Raw genomic sequence first — 25,222 nt, forward strand, 5'->3', positions numbered from 1 at the left:
ATCTATACTGTTTTTATGGTTTCACGGCATATTTTTTTTGTTGATTGTAACAAACGTAAATGATTTAATGAAGGCATATTTATTAGACCATATTGTGATTTTCTACGACTTATCTCATGCACACATAATTACTAGAAGTCATATATATCCTATTTTGAAATCATTAAAATATGTCTTTTCTATTTCCATTAGGACACTTGTAAACACCCAATTACGTGGAATGGAAACTTATTTATATCAGAAGTGACGTGACGTGCTGTTCCGACTTCACCGGAAATTGTTTTCGCGCGTAGAAATGTTATATTTAAATAAATATGTATTTGAAGTTAAGTTAAATAAGCATTTATGTTCTGAGTGTATGTATGAACGTATTGAAATGTATTTTAGTACAATGAAAGCAGGATGGTTCATATGTCGTGTTGTTCTTTCACACCACATCCTAGCTCGTATACATAAATGTAATGATCCTATCCTTGGGCTATCAACTAAACTCATGGGCGTATGATTGAATATAAAGAATCTTCTATCGGTACACATTCACGCATCTATCAGAGTCTTTTTCTGCATACACGTAACAGTTGTTCACATGTTGCATTCACTGGTCGAAGTTATGTTTACTCCTTACTATGGCACTATAGTTCACGTACGGATATACCTGGGTGAGTGTGGGTGACTAAAATTTTGTATCAGTATTACTTTTTGCGATATCGCCACACAAAAAATGGGTATCAGAAGCACGTGTGCTTCAGGCTGATCAAAAATCGCATACGCGGGCACGTTTGGGGACCAATACTTTTTAAATATCGCGTTAAATCGTCATCATGATGAACATTGTAGGTAATCAATGGCGCGGTATTGAGGGCATTAGATGATAGCATGTTCTCAGTTGGCATCAAGCAGATCTTTATCGCGCAGTCATGAGGCCGCTTTATCAATATAGAGTATCTACAACCGTTTATATCGCCCATGGTTAAGCATTTATTTTCGAACGTTTCCAAAATATCCAGAAACGTACACAGAGTCACAATATGTGTTTCTTTCAATTTCACATTATTTGCTGTGATAATCTTCGATATTATCGGTTAAAAACACAACACACTTTTCTATTTCCAATCTTGTTTACAAATACTCGCCCGATGTTCAATGAAATATTGAATAAAGACAATTTTTCCAGCATTTCAACAGAGTTGGAACATAAATCCGTTTTCAAATAATCGATGGTCATTTATAGGTAGGCCGAATTCCATGAGAATAATGGTTTGGTTACAGAAATCCGATTGCAAATAATGAAATTTTAACATTGATTAACTCTTATACAATAAGTGACTACAAAAAAAAAACGCCAAATGTTCAATACATTTAATCTTATGTCATCAGCAGGGTAGCCTCGCAGTGCGCCGAAGGGTCGCGATCGGCTGCGGCTATGGCTAGGTCGCTCCTGGAAAGTAAAGCATCCCTTAAAATGTATTAACCTTTTAAATTGTCATGGAATGAACGGAGACAATTCGTAGCACCCCTTACACAACCGTTCATGAAGGCAATATATGCTGTACTTAAATATGGCAACGTAATGATAATAACCTGTATTATACTTTTGAAAGTGCTCTTACGTTATAATTCAGGAGATATATAAATATACAGCCAATTGTTCTCTTGTTCACAAGTATGCTTGCTGACAAGATCTAAATCCTTAGCATGGTAAGCCCTGCATTCTTTGATAAGCAACGTGTACAGGTACATATGTGTCTTGTTCAGTGAAAACTGGGCGTAAAGTGTCCGCACGGGCTAATCAGGAACGACACTTTCCGCTTTAATGGTATTTTTCGTTTAAAGGAAGTCCCTTTTTACCGAAAATCTAGTTTAAGCGAAAAGTGTCGTCCCTGATTAGCCTGTGCGGTTAGCAAAGGCTAATCTGGGACAACACTTCACGCACATCCATTATGCCCAGTTTTCTCAGAACGCAACTCCTATCATAACTCTATGTAGCCCTGTGCGCATAAACATATTTACAACACAATACGATGCAGTCAATGAAACTTACAAAGCCTTCGTCACGTATTTTCCGTCTATAGCATTTTATATTTAGAAACAAGGGCATGTTGAGATAGTAAATTAAATATTATTCCACTATTAAATAGTACATAACAAACCAGGTAAATAAGTCACGTTCTCTGTGCCATCCGCAACTACACCCCACATTAGACAATGTTATTTTCTTGAACATGAATATGTTATGCGAAAAACGATATTAATAACATGACACCACTTTCAGCAAATTCAGATTGTTACCGATACCACAGCTTACAACTAGAATAGCGCTGTCAAAATCAGCTTATTACAAAACTTAGCATTTGGAAAATCCCAGCCTGTACTGCGAATGTAAGTTGTGGATAATTTAAAATTTCCCCAAAAGTGGAACTAATATGCAAAGTAATTTTACATGATTTATGTCATATAGTTTTGTTGTGTTGATAGCATACCAGGACGACACTTAGACCAGCCAAAATGGCGAAAAGGGCCACCATTTTAATATAATTGTTGTATCGGCGTCCCTTTTTTTGTTTTGGCGATTACACTAGTCGTTCTTTCCATGTTGTCGTGTTGGGGGCCTTCTTAAAACCAGATAATATACTAGAATGATATGGCGAAATCAGGCACCATACACTTAAGTGTCATCATTAAAATGTGCATGGTCTGTCACAACGTCCGGACAGAGATAGCGCATGTTCCGGGAAAAGCCCGTGTACCAAAAGACTACCGCAATAACACAAAACGTGATATATATATATATCTTTATTGCCTCCATTGTCTGAAGATGTACATGATACAAACAAACGATAAAAACATAGCACAAATACAAAAGATAGGCATTGTAAATAAATAGAGATTAAGTCAAATTGTTATGTATATATGCATGTAAACACATAGATTGTTTTCAAGCACGACCCTTGGTTATCGCAAGGGTGTACTTTCTTTTTCAGTTCTTTAAACGCGTCATATTGATACCCTTATCAGCGTCCTGTGCACATCACGGTCGAGTCTTATGCTAAATGCGGTAGCTTGTTCACATTTGGGCAAAATGATACTTTAAGTTAAAGTCATATATTCTGAGAAGGGTTTATGTATTAGATTTAAGCAAGCGGAATTAAAATATTTATAATATCGGTTTAATAATAATCACCAATCGCGAAAGGTAAAATAATAAACCATAAACTACGCTACGAGATCATGTGTTAGTTAAAGTTAAGTGTTATCGATAACGGGTTCAAAGCCCTGCTATTGTAATATTATCTTTTATCAATAGAAACATTGAATGTTTAAACCATTTATGCATAGCGTCTAGCAAAAAGCCCTTGGCAAACAGCAGCGTCTCATCAGGGTCTTCGCTGTTTGCTTTAAGGAAATTCTGTAATACATATTCTAAATATAGAAATAAATATACTAGACCTCCCTTATTTTGGAAATAATTTGATCCAATTTAGAAGGATGGGAGAGTCCACTAGGCATAAATGGGTTAAAAAACGCATGTCTGTCAATAGGTTGTTGCTCAGTTTTACCTGTGCGGCATGTCCTACAAGATCCGTGGCAATTGTTCTGCACATAAAGATTGGTTTGGCACGCATTGCTGTCATGCATGTAAAATGCACAATTAGGTACCAAGTCTTTACAGGTTTCTGAAAAAAATGTTTTTTTAAATAAGCTGCTGTTCCCCTGTTACTTTAATAAGATATTATATTATACTTATAAGAGAGTATTGCTGTTAGTTTATTTAGAAGTAATTGTTTCGTCATTATAATAGATTTGTTTTACAAGAAAAGTATTTCAGACGAATTTTATTCAAGCTTCGTTCTATAAGACAACTGAAATAACGCAGTATTAGTTATGAACATTAACTGCAACACGATTTCCAGACGAAATCTTAACCTTTCTAATGATTTAAAAGTGTCCCCGGTGCTTTTGAATTGGCGTTAAAGTGAATAAAATGATATGATTAAAATTAGATGACTGTTATTAAGTACAAACGACTTCATGCCTGCATGGACAAGAAATACTTGTTTAACGACATACCTAAAGGAGGCTGAATGACTTCACAATGATCATTACACAGACTCGAGTTACAGCATTGCACACAGCCGTCAGCCCAATTCGATAAAGAAGCTAATACTCGAGATTTAGCTGCGAAGCAGGCCTACGGGAAGTAAAAAAAGGACGCTATCAATCTGGTTAAAAACACGCATTCAAAATGTTACAAATAAGCTCATAAAAACAGGAAATCTTATAGACGACGCTCTGGCAATATGCAGCCAGCGTGCTTCTACAGTACGCACATGATCTAAAGCTTCTGCAAAACGCAATATGATGCGCTTCTTAACAAAGCGAAATACCTGATAAAAGAAGATTTTGCATGAAGCAATCAGTATGATAGAAGAAGCAACTAAATCACACGATACATGTGATATGTGTGCGCTATTGAAACTCAATACAATATTAATCAGCTTGTAAAGCCTGTAGTCAATACAATATGCATGCGCTACTAAATCAGGTCTGCAAAATAAAATAAATCAGATTGTAAATCAGTCAATACATTATGATTAGTTTTTAAAATAAGCAATGTGTCCTTTATTGTATCTATTTCGGACACGCTGATAGGCACAACGACAAAAACGTACTCGACAAAGATTGTAAAATGACCTCATGACCTTGATTCCGTACTTACGTCCATGTAATCGCAAGAGGAATGGTGCACCATCTCACCAGCTATCTCGGTTGTCATCAGTGAACACACCTGAAGAAAAGCTTGATTGTGCAAGTTATATTCCAAAGTAAACGTTTTAATTAACATAATTATGTGGTCAACCAAAAAATGATCGGGTTTCTTTACAAGATTTCGTATAACTTGCGTATACTAAAAATGACTTTGTGACATGGGCATTCGCATACGGAGCGGAAGGTCGAAGGTGTGAACCCCATGCGGAGTTGGATCAGACATGGCCGCTTGCCGATCCAGCAACAGGTAATATCGAGTTACATAGATTTCCCTACTGCCAAGTCACCGGCATGAAGGATAAGAACCGTGAGAAAAGATGCTCACCAGGAAAAGGGCCTAATTAGTAAAATTGGCTGACCTTTAATCGCGATGGGGTATTTTACAACTGTTTATTGCATTCACGTACTTTGCTCTTCTTAGCACAGTTGAAACACATACGAGTTAGCTCTCTTATATAGCATGAACAGATAGTCGCGAGAAAAATGTAAATGTGGGAGAAAATTTGTCGCTGCTGTAAAGACATCTATGATCACAGTCGAAATACGGTCGACTTGTGTCAGATAGTATTAAGGAAAAAATGGAATCTGTTGGAAATGCATGACGGTTTGAATTTATGTTTACCTGACTTCTCTGACATTGCCGAACTTTGTTGCAGTCAGTAGGATGTCTCTGCTGCTCACAATTGTAACACAGTGGACCTCTGTCCGGCGACCATCCTTAAACACAGAGAGGTACTAGGGTATTTAAATCACACATTTATACACACATTTCCAGTTATAAGACCTCATTGTTTACAGCAATTTCGGATTGAAGCCGTCATTTTGAATTACATTTGAAAAAAAAATGAGGATGTCATGTTAAAATATCGTGATATTACCCACCCATTGACATGTGTGAATTACACAGAAACCTTTTGATCAACGCATTCCAACATATACAAAATAAGTTGCTGTTTGTTTGTTTTGCTTAACGTTTAGCTGCGGAATATCATATATGCACATTGATATACCACGATATCAACTTTCCTAAACATTATAATCTCATTCAGAGAAAGTATATATAACCGGAGTCTGTACTCTTTGCTTCCTCGATTTTAATAATGTTAACTACACAATACCAGAAACAAACAATACTATTGCCAAGCAATAAAAGTCCCATACATACGCAGGATCCATCATTTTCAGCAATATTTGTAGTTTATGTGTTGCCATAGGAACCAGAGTTCTTGACGTTGGAACAAGATATTTCCATCTATCCATGTTTCAAGTTGCATGAACAAATATGAAGAACTTTTAAAGTTATCGCAGAATCCATCATTTTCAGCAATATTTCTAGTCTATTTGTTGCTATAGTACCCAGAATTCTTGACATAGGAACAAAATGAAATGACGTGCATAATCTCCATATTGCCATCTGCCCATGTTTCAAGTTTCATGAACAAATGTGAAGAACTTTTTAAGTTATCACAGGATCCAGAAAAGTGTGACAGACTGACAGACACACGGAGCGCAAACAATAAGTCCTTCTCCGGTTTCACCGGTAGGGGACTAATAAGCCAATGGTGGAGATAAGCAGGCATTCAGCGGTCCATTTATAATATACACGGGTGGTGAATAAACGTTGTGCAACGAAAAATGTAGCATTACCGGATTCGTACTTAAACCTCAAGGAAAAGCATTCTAAACAATACCTTATACACTATACTATATATTTTAGCAATATGGTGTTTCAGTGCATAGAGGTATGGAAACTTAAAGGATAAAACATGGTACAAACATAAGTGAATGTTGGGAATACTTCCTGGCGCAGATTTGATCATACACATGTACACTTTATTAGTAATAGTCTTTAATATTTGAAAGAAAGAACTAACTATTCTAACATCGCACCTGTTTTTCCGCATCCGCCCTGATTGCATAGTCGCGTCTGACAGCAAGTGGAACATACGATCATCTGACCGGATCTTCTGCCCTCGATGGATGCGGGGTGAAATGCCGTAGCCAAGCAAACCTTTAATTAGTAACCCTGGTTAATGTGAGTAGAAATGACGATTCACTTAAATATCAGAATAAATGTATAAACCAGTATACGACGGTGTTTGCCGGACAGGTATGGCAGATAATTCAATACATTCAATACATTTTCCTTGTTCTCCGTATGGCGTATATTATTGTCAGTTAAATTACTGTACATAACAAATACATAATATGGCACAATCAAAATTAATTTTTAACGATTAAAATGCATAAAAGATGTTATAACCGAATTGTACAAAAAAGGAAACCAACAGTATATCAGAATGTGTGGTTTTACATTATCAACTATATTGTTTTTTATAGGTTATTAGACGTTTCACTGTACAAAACAGAGATATATTTGGACGGGCACACAGTATGAAGTCCAATATGACTTCAAACTGAGTGCGAGTCCAAATATATCTCGTATTGTACAGCTTTTTATTCTTTATCCCTTTCTTAAGCTCTTTGTTTGATTTTAACGCTGCAATATGCATGTATAATCATTATTTGCAGCACGATATCCTGTGAAACTTATTGAATATACTCATGAGAAATGTGTGGATTAGCAATTGTATTACTAAGAATCGATTATTGTACGTACATTCAGATACTTATTCTCGGTTACGGCTCTTATCCTTATAAAACAATTACTTAGTGCACTTGTACTCAACTGTCCAATATGGTAAAAATACAGACTTTTTTGATCCGATACCGGAATATATTGGACGGTCACGTGGTACATATGAAGAATGCCCATTGGATGTATTTATTGGATATAGAATAAAAGTTTTGTTTGTTTCAGCCGTAATCATCTGAATTTTCAGTCAGTATTAATTGAGACAAGTGTTTTGATAATTCTATATCGCGAAAAAACTTGTTTCTGAAGGCCGACAAATATTGAGACGTTAGTAATTGAGACGAATATTCTCTAAATAGCATACCGAACTGTCACGGCAACCACTGTTAAATCGTATGTTTCCATTGGAGGTGACGAAACTGTCCACGAAACACGACTGATGATAAAACAAAGGTGACATTTCATTTTTCATCCCCGGAAACCCGAAATGCTGTGAGAAGTTGGATGTGCTAGGAGAAGTTGCCGATAGATTTCGATGAATTTCGGTAGGGTTAGTAAATCCAGTAAAATAATTGTTTAATGGCATTTTTGAAATAAAATATATGTTGGTGTATGCAAAGAAGGTATTAACATCTTTGTTAGAAACATCCTGGTTAGTAATTATCAGGATTTATTGAAATATGGCTATTTAAAGTCGACGATGCAGGGATCTGTCCCATATTTAGCACTTTATTTACAAATGTCTTTAAAGGTATGCCAGTGAAAACGTTTTTGCACCGACAATTATATTAACCAATGTACCCGAGTAATATATCCGTCAGAATTTCTTTAAAAAAATCGTTTTGGTGGAAAAATTCGACTTTACATTCAACATGTTGATGAAAAAATAATATGGCATGGTGATGTACAAAGATGTCCAGATATAACATCATCAGATGAAAAATGCGTGTTATCTATGCAAATACACATAAAGAGGAGGCGCGGATTGGGTTTTGAAAATAAATATTTACATTTTGCATATATCATTACCAAAAAGAACGAAAAGAAACAAACATTTACACGCGTGTTTTGTCGGAGATGTTTAAAAAGCTTTTAACTTGAAGTCATGTATAATAGATCCAAATTTAGTTCACATTTATGAAAGTCTACCCATAATTGGAACTATAGGCAGAAAATATTATTATAAATGTTAAGATTGCCCACCTGACGTATATTTTTACCTGTATGAATCAATTGCTTTTACATTTACAATGATTTTCCAATAAATGAAAAAAGATAAAAATAAGCTGGAAATTAACTTAGCTTCAGAACGGATATAATCATAAAACCTCAAAGTTCAATGATAATGATCTACAAAGCATCAGAGTAGATTTACTTACTCTACCGAAATAAATCGAAATATTTCGGCAACTTCTCCTAGCACATCCAACTTTCACAGCATATCGGGTATCTGGGGGTGATTTTGGTTATTATTTTATCTTCAACAATAAAAACAACACTCATAAAGTTTTGAGACTCGTAATGTTTATCGTTGGCCTAGCAACACGCTATTGAATTAACTAATATTAATGTTAATTCTAAGCATTATGGCACTCCAGGTACTAAAATTTATATATATATTTGTAATGTATGTTTATTCTTTGCAAAATGTTGCCTCGTGATTATGATAACCGTATACACTATTGTACAATACTCGACTAGAAGACCATTGAATACGATCTGATATATATTATTGAAAGGCATATTTTATGGAAAAAAATCTACGTTAACGGACTACCAACCTCATGGTCACCACATAGTGTGACGTACTCGCAATATTTGGGCTCTAGTACCTCCTGACAGGACAGACACAACAGATTGCCTGAAATTCCGCTTCAACAGTTCAAGCGGTAAAGTATTTTATTTCAGGCAACACATTATAAAGAGGTCTTGTCCTGTTGACTGATATTTCATTAGCTTAACACATTGCTTTTACATCATTGATTGTACAGCACTGATTTAATTTTTATTGCATTAATACTTTTCTCGCGTTGCTGTTATCTGCAGCGGCGTAGTTTTGCCATTTTGCCAGCTGTAAGACTGGTCATGAAATCAATAATTATATGCGGACACACATGTAGATACATAAGTATATATAAATGACAACCCAGCAAACACAATAACGTTGTAAAAACGTTATAATAACGTTATACATAACGTTGGTAAAACGTTATTTTACAAAGTCCATACGACGTGATTTGGTGAACTTCATATAACGTTGTTATAACGTTATAAAATAACGTTATAAAGTAACCAAAATGCAACCTTTACACGACCTAACTTTACCATTGACACACTACATAACACGCCGTATTTGAATAATTTTATTACAAAATTATAAAACAATCAAACAATGTAGCCTAACAAACTTAAAAAATTTAGTTCAATAATGAATGAATGTAATGTTTTCATTTTTAACAATGGTTAAACAGAAGTACATTAACAAACAAAAAAGGGATCGAATATTAACAATCTACAAGAAGCATTTAAAGCACATATACTCGATTAGTTGGCTAAATTAACTTCCGGTAACCATGTCTGTTCAGAGCATTTGTGAAAGTTTACCCAGTAAAAATCACGAAGCTTTCTAAAATGCATCCATGGAAGTGTCACAACTATATATGTATTCAATGCATAAAAAATAGGCATATTTTACCTTTTTAATTGCAATCACAGATATTTTTTTCAAAATAAGGTTTAAGTTTTGTAAGAACATTGTTTTCCTAACCTCATAACTTCCAATTTTTTATAAAAATCAAAACCTTCAAACTAAGGAAACAGGAAGTTCATACTTCATTTAGAAAGACCTGTCTATTATTACAATAATAGAGCAAATTGTCTACAACTGCTAGAAATTTAAAAAGTTGTTAGTTTCCACTAACATATGTTTGTTTCCACTAACACATCGGCAAAAATATAGAGTAGGTAGGTTGCCACAACTTGTATCATCTAATTTTTTACTTTTACACGTTATTTTCCACTAAAAAAGTAATCTCAATGACAAAAGTCATTCCAATTGTCAGTGCAACATCATTTGTTTGTAATTCTGTGATGGCAAAAATCAAAATTTGATAAAATAATCCATATAAAAAAATTCAATCAAAAACTTGACTTCAAATGGCAAAAAAAAATGTTAAGGGTCCGCAAAAAATAGGGTCGGTCGGGTCAGTGGAAACATGCAAAGTTTTTTAGGCCTTACAGACAAAGCCAATACATTGTTTATGACACAATGTTTCAGTTTTGGTCTCTTATTAATCACACACAAATTTTAAAAAATCATGTCGCTTTTGCACTACTTCTACAAACTTTTAGAACTTCAGCTTTCTTTTCGTACACAAAATTTGTTCTCGACACAAGAAAACAATGACAATTATGAAAGTATATAAAATTTGCTAATTCTCCAGGTTACACAATTATAAATAGTTTAACATATACAGAAAATACTTCTAAATGTAAAGACAATATCATTTCGTTACATGCCCATAAAGTTTCATAGAATAAATTTTCTGAGACCAACCGGTTTTACATATAATATATAGCCACAGGTGTGTGGCTTTCACGGAAACAATGAGTGCTTGCTATATTTAAGTATTCCAAAAATATGTACACATATTTTTATGAGAAGGATTACTCCAAAATGTACCGGTATGCACAGCTAAAACGTTACGTTATTTGGGAGACAGAAGTACACATAATCGTGAAATTTGATAAAAATATATAAGAAATAGAAAACCTCACTGAGGCCCTAATGGCAGAATAATGACCAGCCAGGCAGTACGTAATAGTATATATGGACCGATCTGAATGCTGAGGTCCATATGCGAGTCGCGTTCTGAGAAAACTGGGCATAATGCTTGTGCGTAAAGCGTCGTCCAAGATTAGCCTGTGCAGTCCGCACAGGCTAATCTGGGATGACACTTTCCGCTTTTATGACATTTTTTGTTAAAATGAAGTCTCTTCTTAGCAAAAATCCAATTAACGCGGAAAGTGTCGTCCCTGATTAGCCTGTGCAGACTGCATAGGCTAATCTGGGACGACGCTTAACACACATGGATTATGCCCAGTTTCTCAGAACACGACTCGTATATACTACTTGGGGCTGCCTGGTTGGTCACTATTCTGCGACTGGGCCTGAAGTGAGGTTTTCTATTTCTTATATTATACCGAACATTTTTGTGCAGATAAATGTCAATAGAAATAAAAACAAATAACACAATATAAATTCCATCAATATCGACATTTTTGTAAACAAAGGAAACAGTACTCGAATAATCTTTGCGTTATAAAACTTGCAGAAATGTTACAAATAACCAATCTCTTGCACGACGGTTACATTACATTCACCTCTGTGTTGGGCTCAGAAGGGACTATTGTTATGAAAGCGTCTCATTCATGTCATGATCATACCAAGCGTTCATCATTTAGGTTACAGTATACTTAACAATCTCTTGCACGACGGTTACATTGCATTAAAGAAAACCATCTCATACCATGATATCTTATATCAGTCTCAATTCATTATTATAAAATTGATATGTTTTTTTGTTGTTAAAAAACCAACATACATACACACGTCGAAGCATTTCCTAACGTCATTCAAAAAACATTATGTTCAATTATTTACATATGTTAAGTGCGTGGAATGATTCCATCTTCGTAAATGGGCATTAAAATAGTTCCAAAGAGTTGCATTAAAACTCGCAAGTATTTGCACGATTTATCGTACATTTCAAAGTCATATTTCTTAATTTAATGCATGCGATCTTAAATATCCAATCAAATATACATTGAACGCGTTTGTTCGGTTTTAGCTATTTTATTGACAAAATGGCGTGCTGAGCCTTTCGCAGAGTTGTATGTTAGAGCAAGGAACGACAACTCTGCGTGGAGATTGACAAATAACGAACATTCTAGCGGGCAATATTTGATGCGCGCATTTTAGTCAGCGAGCGCTGACTAGATGCGCGCTCATGTTTACCAAGCACTATTCGAAATAACGGATCTGTGTTATCTATATACGCAAAGAAACAAATGTATGAGCCGTATACAAAAATAAAAATGTCTAGTCCATAATATCTGACTATAATTATATCTAGTTGCTGTCTGAATCTTGCACAGCAGCCTCAGGGAGCATTTCAGGCCTATAGTGTGGTCGGACATTTTTTCTGTAAAAGGAACACAAACACTACAGGTTAATAAATAACTAAATAGCTGTATCAATCTGCAAGTCCGTTTTTTAATGGAAGAGCAAAACCGCATTTTATTCTGCACACAAGTTAGATTAAATAAACGATTTTGGCAAGTTATTTATTTTAAATTATTTATATTAAAATGATTAGGGCTTTCACGATTCACCGGTAAATCGGTATATCGCGGTGCATGTCGTGAAAAAAATCGCACCGCGGTACGGCGTTGCCGCACCGGTTTTTTAAATATTATTATATTAGCACAGATATAAATACATTACATAATTATTTTGATATAGATATCGTTTTGAAAAATGTAGAAGCGATTCAAAAGGGCTAAATAAATAATCCGTTAATATCCAGGTCAAGCAAGCGCTTCCACTTGTAGATGTTTAACTTTCACGTTTAAAATACGGCGATGTATGGGTCCGTACCTTTTTTGGAATTAGGGACAGATTTCCTTTGCAAATAAGTTCATAATTATCCAAAAGATGTTTATGCTATTTCTTATTTTCTTTCTTTAGTATATCGATCGTTCAAAGCATGGCACTTCCGAATCCTGTTATCTTAAGATTCTGAATAAGTCGATGAAGAGTCAGAACGCTACGGATTTTCAATACTGGGCCCGCTGACTCCGCATTTTGAACATGCCCTTGAAGCGTTCGATTTACACAGATCGTAGTCACAGCTATTGTAAACAACATGGCGGATATTTTAGAAAAAGACGCGAACAATAACAATGACTACTTCTATCAAGTTTATTACAGTTTCTTTTACAGTTTCTAGTCATACTATGATACCAGTGTTTTTTGATTATTTAGTTTAATAAAGTTTGTAAAACTTGTTATTCTGCTGTTTTCTTCACAGATACATATTCTGTAAAATATCGCGGTACGTACCGCGATACAGTGTTGCCGTACCACGATATACCGCGGTACGCTCACGGCGTATCGTGATAGCCCTAAAAATGAGTGTGTACAGCTGTTTTTAAAATAGCTTTAGATGTATTATCTTACCACATACCTTATACTGTAACGGTGCGTGTTTAAGGTAATCTGTAATGATGACTTCGACCTCAGATCTTGTCGAGTTGGATACCTTTCGTATTCCATCTGCAACGATTTGAAAATACAGGTTAAAACTAAAATGTTTGTAACAACTATTTAAGTATACAAAGAAAAACTTCAGCTGCCCCAGCAGAACAGCATTCCCATCACCAACCATGTCAGGTCCTTTATTTACGGCAAGTGACCAATTGCCGAACAGCACAAAACAACACATGTTGAATAAAGCTGGGGTCACCATCTTGAAACGGTCAATACTAGGCATTGGGGGTTTAAACCGGTTTTAGAGCTATTTTGTAACCATATTATTAAAATTTTACAAATTATTATGAACATTTGTGATAAGTGTGCATGACCATGCCTATGATAAAATATAAACAAACACAGTGTCAGTATTCAAAATACACAATGTTTGGTTTTCGGATTAAGGTAACGTTATTTTGCGCATTTTTGCGGCCGACAAAAATCTACTTTGCAATTGATGGAAATTGGAATTGGGATATTTTTTTCAATTGGGAAAAAACAACCAGGCCCCGTGTTCACAAAACGATTTTGCAATCAAAAATCGATTTTAACTGACATCGATTTTCATTTTTGCCTATCAACTACAATGGAAATCCATTTTCTATGACAAGCAAAATCGATTTTCGATTGCAAAAAATGTTTTGTGAACACGGGGCCAGATTTGCATTGGGAATGGGGCCTATATTCGGACCCGTGACATAGGGCGGAAAAGGCCAGGCTGCATAAGAATACATGTCTTATAAATTAGACTAGTTCGCAATATACCATGCAATAAGAATAAATTGTTAAAATCTCCGGCTAGATTGCACGTTACTGGTACGCAGTTGTTTCCCACTATCGACAAGCGAGGGTTTAGGGGCGGTTAGTCTTATTTATAAGACGCGCAAAGAATTTAGAGATACTTTTCATATGGGCTTAATTCTTTGAAGCTTTAAATATTACCAATATAAAAAGTAGCTTAATATTTGAGAGTGTCAACAAGTAGGACAAAGGGGCAGTAGCCCCGGATACTAAGGAAATATATAGAATAAAAAGGATTACTAGGTGTTGCGTTAGGGACTAGGTGTAAAGTGTAAGGAGTTGCGTACCGGTAAAGTGCAATTGCCCCGAATTTCCTGATTCCTCTTTTAATACTGTTACTCATGGCCGGGTAAATAATGTCAGGCCTTAACAGGTAAATTATTGTCTGGGTAAATGTCTGCCTTTAACAGTTAATTTTGGGCCAGGTGGATGTCCGTATTTCTGGAAGTTTTAAGACTCCCATGGATGCAATTTTTTTTGTTACAAAAACTGAGGGTAAATAATTATACCAATTACACTTGTTAAAAAAATGCCAGCAGTCTGGAGATGCATCAATATTAAAGATGCATGAAGTTAATGTTCCATGATTCTATTAATATATTTTTTTATTATTTTCATTATTCTGAATTGTATCTCGACTTCCCATTATACGTTTACAGGGCAAATTGACCGGATGCGAACGAATATTGGGGGCGAACGGGTTCGTATCCTTCTCGTAGAGTACATGTTAGCTAAATCATGCCAACCGCGATTATATATGCACATTAATTTAATACAATTAAGAAAACACATTTCGCTTACCTGTGAATGTAGTTATTTATCAAACACGTTTTCCGGTTTCTTTTGTTCGTTTATTGTGGCACGCTACAATGAGAAAGCTAGAAAAACCGCGGTTTCGTATGAAGAATATTCAACTTTGTTAAGTTGCAAATGTATATTTTAGCGCAAAACCTATCTATGTGTATCTTGTATGCAATGTTTTTGTGAATATTTAGTATAATTTATTGTTTACAAGTTTATGTTATAACCCAATGCAAAAATTCGCAACTAAAACTATAGCTCTAAAAGCTTTTACAAAATGCTTCGGAAAACTGTTAGAATATTTATCTAAAAATATAAATGGTATTTTTATTTAAATCGTTTACCAAATATAACTGATAATAATTATAACGATAAAAAAGGAACATTAGATGATATGACCAAAAACAACGTTGGTAAAACGTTATGTTATAACGTTGGCTAAACGTTGTTAAATAACGTTATAAAATAACGTTTAAACAACGTTATTTAAACGTTATTGCAAAGAAGGTAGAAAAACAAAATACATGGGTTTTGTTTTTATTTTTTATTAAATTGTTTTCTTTTCCTCGTTTTATCAATTTACATCAAATTAAATTAAGTTTTACATTGTTATGGTAATAACGTTGCCGCAACGCACGTATAAGGCTATTACATGGCCTGACCATAAAATAACCGTATCACAACGCTGTAATAACGTTATGTGTTTGCTGGGAATAAGTTACCCCGATTCTTTAAGTAAATATGAACTTCCATAATTAGGTACATACTTATCTTTATCGACTTCAATTAGTGAAGTATTAAATAAAATCGATTGCATTATCACAAGTTATTTCTAGTTTATGTTAAATATTATTATTTTGTTAAAATTTGGAAAGGCTGTCAACAAATGTAAGCATGTATTGTGATTATATTTGGTGATGGCGCATGGTTGAGACATCAGACACCGTTTATGTCTGTTGAAGTTATACTATTGGAATAATACATGAATTACTGTTAAGTCATATAAACATAAATTTGATTTTTTAAGAAGTGTATAATCTTCGTTTTTTACAAGCACGAATGAACGCTATGCTTTGTGTTATCAAAAATTAACTTAATAATTTTAAAGCGGTTACACAAAATTAACTTGGTTATAGTAATACGTTTTTTAAGGGTCATCCTTAAACAAATCAAATAACAATACACTCTGGCAAAATCAGCTTACCATTTACGAAAAACCAAGTGTGTACAAAAAGTAGATGCCCGATAAGGAATTGTTTCCAGGGTCTTGATCTAAGAAGACGACACACGTGTTCTTGTTTCATTATCTATGTCGCTGTAAAAGGTAGATAGAAGCGTGTGATTCAATGTGGTAGAGCAACAATCTGTCGAGTATCATCAACAGAATATGTAAAGTAACTAATGCTCGATTGGTCATTGTAGGCTCGGGTACTACTTACATGTACACCGGGTACTCTTAAGTATACTTACATGTACACCGGGTACGGTAAATATACTTAAACATACCCGGTCTATATTAGACTGTACCCGAGTTGTTTTCCCACCCAAAATCTGATGTCGTTATTAATGCTACCGATACTGTAAAACGATATTGTTTATCTTAAATGAACTTCTCTATAAAAAAACACTACATCACCATGCTTTTTGAGTATCAGTTTCGATGATATAGAGGCTATTTAACAGAAAATAGACACTAATGTTAACAAAATTAATTTAACAAAAATAGCCGACAACGACCGATTTAGCGTTCAAATTCCCGGGTACGTTTAAGTATATTTACCGTACCCGGGGTACATGTTAGTATACTTAAGAGTACCCGGGGTACATGTAAGTAGTACCCGAGCTGACAGTGACCAATCGAACGTAACTAATCAGGGTTGCCACCAACCTGATCAAATAAAATTCCCTGACTTTTCACTGACTTTTCACTGACCAAATCTTGGTTTTCACTGACTAATTTCGCGACATATTCCAATAATAATTCGGCCTCCTCCTCCCCATACAGCCAACCAAATCCACCCATTGAATGTTTATTTTATTCTTTAACATTAAATATGTAACAAATAACAAAGCAGTACTACTTGTTCACTAAACTATGCATGATGCAAAACTATATAGTCAATACCACAAAAATTAATCAAAGATAAAAAACAGATACATTTACATATTTGAACGTGCTTTACACATATGTTAATGTTTTATGTACATAAAAATAGTCAAAACATTTCAAATAAAACATATGCTGTTGAATCTGCTAAAACAAATGATACATAAAGACTGCCATAGCCACTTAATTATTTCTGCATCGTCCCAAAATTTTATTTTTCCCTGACTGTTCACTTACTTTTCTGAAATTTCATTTTTTACTGACCATTTTTTTTAATTCCCTGACTTTTCACTGACCTTGAAAAAAAAACACATTTCCCTGACTTTTCAAGTTAAGTGGCAACCCTGCTAATCTGTTGTTACTGAATTATATCCAGTGAGGAACAGACTGACACTGTGACACATGTTTCTTTTCATCATGATCATGATCATGATCATCATCATGATCATGATCATGATCATCATCATCATCATCATCATCATCATCATCATCATCATCATCATCATCATCATCATCATCATCATCATCATTGCCATCGCTATTGTCGTCTTATCGCCATCATCATCCCCATCATCATCACCATCATCATCATAATCATCATCATCTTCTTTTTCTTCTTCTTCTTCATCATTATATTCGTCATTATCATCATAAACGTCATACGTATAATGTGTTCATTATCATCATATTCATCATCATTTGATTAAAATAGCATTCGCCGTCTCTTCAAACAGATATAATATTAAGTAATAATGATAAAACTATTGGACATGATAATTATACAATTTTATCACATGCCATACCTTGTTTCACATGTAATATACCAATTACGAATATTTTTTATCTTACACATGTGTCATATACTTTTTAAGCGTTTTCATTGGCTTATTTTCGTTGGATTGACCAATCGCATTTTGTTATTTTGCTGAAATGGCGTTGCAACGTCAAATGACGTAACGAAACGTAAACAACATTCGGGATTTATCGTTATGTTTGCGTTATATTTATTTAACTTGCTCATTTAAAAGCATGTGATAAAAAAAGACCTGACACTCGTTTTCATATCATACCATATTTTATTAAACTCGTCCAGGAAATTCGTCAGTAAGCTCGCCAAAGGCTCTCTTACTAACAAAATTCCGGAACTCGTTTAATAAAATATGGTATGAAATAGTTACTCATGCCAGATCCTATAGGTAATAATAACTTTTATGACATCAATCAGACCAACCTGACACTATTCCATTTATTCATACATTTGCCAAGACGCTTGATGTACAAATTTGACACAGATAAGATTTCGGAAGTTAAATGTGTATGTCAAACCCATAACGTCACGCACGATCGAACTTGTCAGTTGGCGTTAGGTGCCAGAAAAGACGGTCTAAACGAAAAAGGCAACACGTTTTGTTCAATGGTAGCCATAAAAAATTACTAGCATGCAAAACACAATCTTCCATTGTATGTTTGGTGTATTATGTCGAACTATTTTTACTTGGCGTTGATTGTTATGATCCTTATGTAAGACATAAGCCGATATCCCAAATACTGGCCTCTCGTTATTTAAATAGTCTTACTGACTCTTATCGCTGCCTAGCAGTTTACTTTAAACACTGTATAACGCTCAACTTTAAAGTCGTTCAATATATTATGTCATTCTTATCTGATGAACGCTGTATGTACCTTTCCTTGATAATTGGGATTGATATCAACTAAAAGTATACAATATCATGTGATAACCAAATCGCATGCTTGTCGAGCGTTATTTAACAATAAATATATAATTATTTTTGCGATACAAATATGTGTTATGTACAAATATTAGCCGTGCTAAAGTCTATGTCCATCTAACATGAATACGACCATAAATGAGGTAAATATTTATTTGACTACACACAGTCAACAAACGTATTCCGAAAACTTGAGGACGCTTAGCAAAAAACGATTCGATTGGATATCTGAGCAACCAAAAAGAGCCAGTATGGCGCTCATCGGGTGGGAGACACACGGACCACGGATCATGAGGGCCTCTTTCCTCACAAAGGAGAAGAAGATAAACGTTGACATTATCCACTGCTACGCCCCGACGAACGACAGCAAAGAGGATGAGAAGGACAACTTATACAATAGACTGTCAACCATCATAAAAGAAAGACCAAAGAGAATCATCATCATTTTGAATGGGTGACCTTAACGCCAAGATCGGCTGTGACAACCGAGGATATAAGGAGATCATGGGGAAGCAAGGGTTAGGCGAGATCAACGACAACGGGTGGAGATTTGCCGACCTGAGCGCCACAAGTTATCTGGCCATCGGAGGAAGTGTTTTCCATCACAGAAGGACACACAAGGCAACTTGGGTCTTACCAGACCTGTCAACGGAAAACCAGATCGATTACCTAAGGAATGTTTCGTAACCCTCTTCAGGATGTACCATCATCTCCTTGTCGCCCGATTGAAACTAAAGCTGAAGAAGAATTGGACAGGGGGGAACAGCCAACGCCAACGTTACAACACTGACACACTGAAAGACACCTGGAAGCAAGAAGAGTTCAATGTCACTCTCCAACAAGTTCCAGATCCTAGAGGAGCTGCTCGAAAAAAGAGTCGATATAGCAGAAGTGGCAGAACCTGAAAGAAGCAGTGACTTCAACATGCCAGGCAGTACTTGGCTTACACCCTCAAGAAGTGACATTTCACAAAGTTGCGGAATGACGAGAAAATAATGCAAGTGTAAACAACAGCAGAATACGAGCCGCAAAAGTGAAAGCACAAGGAGAGTACAGCATAAAGGGGCGTCAAGCGAAGTATAAGATCTTACAAGCGGAACTACCGTAAGACGCTTGCAACAGAGGCGGAACAGACAGCCTATCAGAACAGAACTAAAGATCTGTACTACTTCACCAACAGATTAGCAAGAAAGTTTGCCAACCCAGGGAGGCCAGTAAGTGACAAAAATGGAAGAGTACTAACAGATGACGAATGGCAGAAGAAGAGGTGAATTGAGCACTTCCAGGAGCTACTCAACAGGCCAGCTCCTGCGAACCCACCGGAGATTCTGCCAGCTATACGCGATCTGCCAATCAAGTGCTGCATTCCCACAAAGGAATAGATCAGCAGCGCCATCAAGCAATTTAAGAACAGAAAATCTGCAGAACATGACAGCATACTTGCAGAATCGCTTAAGGCTGATATGGAGACTAGTGTGGAGCTACTACACCCAATCTTCAGCAACATATGGGAAGAAGGAATTCTAACAGAGCGGAAAGAGGGTTACATCATCAAACTTCCCAAGAAAAGCGACATAAATACAATGTACCTGCTTCTACTACCGAGGAATCACTCTCTTGTCCATCACAGGAATGGTGTTTAATTGTATCCTGCTGAACGGAAAGAAAGACACAGTAGACTCGCATCTCATTGACCAACAAGAAGGCTTTTGAAAGGAGAAATCGTGCAGCTACCCTGCGCATTATTCTGGAAAATCCCTGGAGTGGAATTCGCCGTTATATGTCAACTTCATTTACTATGAAAAGGCGTTCGACAGCGTCGACCGTTAGTCCCTCTGGAGACTTCTGAGGCACCACGGAAGTGCCAGAAAAGATCACCAACATCATCCGGAAGTCTTATGACGGAATGACTTGCAGAATTGTTCATGGCAGACAGCTCACTGATGCCTTTAAAGTGAGAACCGGCGTGAGGCAAGGCTGCTTATTCTCACATTTCCTGTTCTTGCTGGCCAAAGACTGGATAATAAAGACATTGACGTAACAGAAGCGGAACGAAAATCAGTGGACAATCTGGAAACAGTTTAAAGACCCCTCGACTTTGCCGATGAGTTGGCTCTTCTCTCCCTCACTCAAAAATAGATGCAGTAAAAGACAAACATGGTAGCGGACAATAAAATATGTTACAATAACACAAAATAGGCAAGAAAAATTATACATTGAAGACGAATTTTATAAAATGCAGCAAAGACAAATTAACGCCTCGAGCCAATTGTGACGAAGATATTTCGTACATATTTTCCTACAATAACCGAAGCATTCGTCTTTTTATTAGGATCAGAGTTAGTGTTCGTTTGTCGTATGAATATATATCGTTGCAGGAATTAAACATGAGCCGTAAAACTAAATGTAGATTCACATCGTACATGCATGATATATATGCTGGCGAATTCGACTGTACAGACATTTTTGATTTGATATTTTAATATCTGGCTTATTTCGCATTTTTCGACACATGTTCTTCTTAACTTTTATTTTAATTTATATTGAAATATATGTACAATACGTTTTTTTACACATTTTATATAAATTCATAAATATTTGACAAAATCGTATAATCTCGCTTTAAATCAATTCGGGTAAGGATGCTCTTCGAAAAAGGTATGGTTACGAGGGTCTCAATGGGCAAAAATTTAACTTTACTTGTTGTTAGTGCTTTTTCATTGAATTTGTTAAGAAAATATTTAAGTATATATATCCACAGGTGGTTAGCGTGTGGCTATGATATTTATTAGTGAAAGCATCATTTTAAATAATAATACATAATCATATTATAACGAAAAATGAACTTTTATGAAAAAAAATCACTATCAAATATATATATAACAAGGTATGCAACTCAAAATCACCCCAAAACAGAGTGCTTTGAACAGCCATATCTTCATCAATTGTGCAGCGATTTTCATGATCTTGATCTTATTCAACGCAGAAATGAATTTCCTTTCTGGAAATGTATATGTCTTGCAATATTTTTACAAATAGTAGTAAAGAAGGGTAAGTTTATCCAGTTCTATAATTGTTTAAATGCATTTTTGTAATAAAATATATTTTGGTGCATGCAAAGGAGGTATTACCATATATGTTAGAAAAATCCTGGTTATTAATATTCAGGATTTGTTGAAATATGGCTATTTAAAGTCGACGATGCAGGGATTTGTCCCATATTTAGCACTTTATTTACAAATTTCTTTAAAGGTATGCCAGTGAAAAAGTTTTTCACCGAAAATTATATTAACCAAAGTGACTTCATTGCTATGTCGTTGTTTTGTTTCCATGTAAAATCATCGATGTTTGTAAAACTACTGAAGAAAATAACTGCTTACCTTCGTGAAAGTGTATACTTTTTTTACAAACTGACAACGGAGGAAATTCAAAATATTTTATTTATTTCAACAGCAATAGTGTTCGTTGTCTGTTTAAAAGAAACAATATGAAAATGTAAAGATGAAAGCCCAAAGAAAAACACATATTTACAAACGACCAATACAAATGAACTGATGAGAAAATGTTTTGGATATATTTTATACAAATTGCATGAATTGAAAAATTCACGCTTTTGCACATAAGACAATTATTGTAAATCTGAATCCAGAAAACCACACGACAATATTTAGGATTATACGAACGAGAGCCAAAGTACAACTGATCAATGGAAGTTCTGTGGTATCTGTTTGATCCACATATATAGAACATCGAGCCTCAATTCAAAGCAATTCATACCTATATTTGTTCAAATAATTTCATATAAACTCAATTCAGGCTACTCTGAATTCCGTTTATTTTTTTGATCTAGTACATTTTGGTGCATCCCGGAAACTATTTCAATAAACACTGGCAACGTCTACTGTATATCAGAAACATTTCTGTTTGCTCAGTTTCAATTTAACGTAGCTAACAACACAGTTTCTGGTCTTATCCAACTCTCACCAGTTTGAAAGAAAATAGACACAAAGTTAACCCCTTTAGCTACACTAGCCATAGACAAACCTTATTACACAATTCCGTTCTTTATATTTGACAGGGAACCAGTTATCAAACAAGGGGTCACACAATATGTACATACACAACAAACACACTAACAACGATGGGAAGTAGGGTCATTGAATTTGAACGGTGAATTCGATGCATTTGCGTTTTAACCGGCTTTAAGGAGCCCACAAATTTTCACTTGACTCAGATTTATTAAGAAATACATAGATGTCAACACACAGGAACATCATAGCTTGACGACTCAAATTCAATAGGAATAACGGAGAAGACATTTGAAGTTAATTACCATTTAACTCATCGGTGGTTAAATACAGACCAGAGCACCAGGACCAAAACTTTCCAAAGAAAGATGAAATCCAGCAATATCCAGTATAAACTTCATCTCCTCATTTATAAAAAAGCTTTAAAGACTTGGCATAAATTTAGGACGAACTCATAGGTTGTTAAAGGCCACATTGCAAAGCTTGTGTGCGAATTTCTATAGATAGCTACGAGTAAAAGTAGAATATAAATTGTTTAAAATGAATTCAGGACGAACCCGTAATGAGATTGTTAAAGGCCACATTCCAAAGCTTGGGTATGTATTTCTACTGATAGCTAAGTGTAAAAGTAGAAGTTAATTTTTTTCAAATGAATAGAGAATATTTGTTTGAATTCGGTGGAATATCGATTTTAATTCACAAGTGATCATAGAACATATATTTGTTTTTATATGAACACGAGTAATTAAACATCGATATTCCTTCGAATCCAACAAATTTTCTTTTTATTTAATGCTTTCAAATTGTTCTTTGTGTATTTTTTCCGTTCCAGACCATCAAATTCCTTATTTGGGGCCCCGAAATGTCATTACATGTATGTTCCCTGGAAGCTTATGCGTATATTGTTTTAAGCAGCCAATACAGAGTAGGCCCCCTTGATAAAATCTGGGGTCACAATTGGGAAACCAAGCATTACTAAAAATAGTTGCGGTAAAACGATGAAAATGATCGGTAATTTTCAATATTAATTTTCACTGTTTGTAACAGTGAAATAGCAGTTTTAATTCACTGATATTTCTCTATAAACCGACGGAAAGCATCAAATAAATACAAGTTATAAGACAGTAACAACAATATTAATCTGATTTAGAAGAAAAAGATATTCATTAGCTTATTATTAACCAGAATTACTATATGCTCGGTGTTCATTGCATGCATACTTTACAAAACAAACAATTCCTAAATATTGTAACAACATGTTCTGGAAATATCTTATTAACTATTTGATGTAACATTGTATCAATTACCTCAAGCGTTTTTCTCTATGAAATTCGCAAAGGTTAGATGGTTGATCATAAAACGTGTGTTTTAATTGTGTTTTCGTTATCATAGGTCTTAGATTGCAGGCATGGAGACCATTAACAGTTTGAACTTGAGAACACAATATTTGCTTTGAGAAATTGTGATTGTCGTCCTTGAGTATTTGTGTTGTTTTAATCTTGTTAAACGCTTTATGTGAATACGCGTATTATTTCCTGCACACAGTTACATAAGCAATTATACTTTTGATAAACGTATCAACAGATAGTAATGTTCCATTCCAATCATTATACATGCTTTTCCGCTCCGGTTTCATGTCCACATAAATTATTTTGCAGTTGCAGTATCAAAATCGATCATGTATATTTCTGAAAATTTCGTAAACAGACTGAGTTAATGTTGTTTTATCATGTTTCGATAATGTAAACATATCTCGTCCTTGGACATAAAATGCATCATCTTTTATCGATGCAAAGTTAGCTCCCTTACACCAACCAATAATTTATTTAAATAATTTCTGATTTATTGTAAGAAAGAGTTTAGAAATATGTTGGGCTGAACAAATTCGTAAAAATATACAAATATTATAATTATCTAATAGTGTAATACCTATTGAAGCTGTGGTTTAATTTAGAGTTATCAAATGTATTGTCAACCATTGACATTTAGTTTTAAGAGACTTTGTTGTGTGGCAGAGATGCATATAATTTAGAAAACTCATTTGTAATCACATGGGATTCTCTGCGTTCAATTTGTTTA

The 25,222-nt window shown here is 35.0% G+C and overlaps 1 protein-coding gene across 3 annotated transcripts; it reads right to left on the reverse strand.

Annotated features, from left to right (window-relative positions):
• Positions 1 to 1,099: 1,099 nt before the first annotated feature.
• LOC127870225 (uncharacterized) lies at positions 1,100 to 23,486 on the reverse strand. 3 transcript variants are annotated; one of them, XM_052412871.1, is made up of 10 exons: positions 23,449 to 23,486; positions 16,483 to 16,593; positions 9,145 to 9,224; positions 7,728 to 7,799; positions 6,658 to 6,778; positions 5,390 to 5,484; positions 4,718 to 4,786; positions 4,069 to 4,189; positions 3,558 to 3,674; positions 1,100 to 1,438 (listed from the first exon to the last, which is right to left on the reverse strand). In XM_052412871.1, exons 2-10 carry the CDS (start codon positions 16,580 to 16,582, stop codon positions 1,428 to 1,430), a joined length of 786 nt encoding a protein of 261 aa, XP_052268831.1. In that variant the 5' UTR covers positions 16,583 to 16,593; positions 23,449 to 23,486; the 3' UTR covers positions 1,100 to 1,427. The 3 variants fall into 3 exon arrangements, with proteins under 3 accessions (XP_052268831.1, XP_052268830.1, XP_052268832.1); XM_052412870.1 differs by lacking the exon at positions 23,449 to 23,486 and adding an exon at positions 18,617 to 18,719; XM_052412872.1 differs by lacking the exons at positions 9,145 to 9,224; positions 23,449 to 23,486 and adding an exon at positions 18,617 to 18,719.
• Between the last annotated feature and the right edge of the window lie 1,736 nt (positions 23,487 to 25,222).

Source organism: Dreissena polymorpha, chromosome 2 (assembly GCF_020536995.1).
Source record: "Dreissena polymorpha isolate Duluth1 chromosome 2, UMN_Dpol_1.0, whole genome shotgun sequence".
Lineage (NCBI taxonomy): Eukaryota > Metazoa > Mollusca > Bivalvia > Myida > Dreissenidae > Dreissena > Dreissena polymorpha.

Excerpts from the sequence above, each read along its gene's own strand:
- LOC127870225 (XM_052412871.1), bottom strand. The coding sequence starts at position 16,582 with ATGAAACAAGAACACGTGTGTCGTCTTCTTAGATCAAGACCCTGGAAA. Across the intron at positions 9,225-16,482 it reads CACTTGGTTTTTCGTAAATG|GCAATCTGTTGTGTCTGTCC; the intron begins GTAAGCTGATTT and ends GCGGAATTTCAG. Across the intron at positions 4,190-4,717 it reads CCTCTTGCGATTACATGGAC|GCCTGCTTCGCAGCTAAATC; the intron begins GTAAGTACGGAA and ends TACTTCCCGTAG.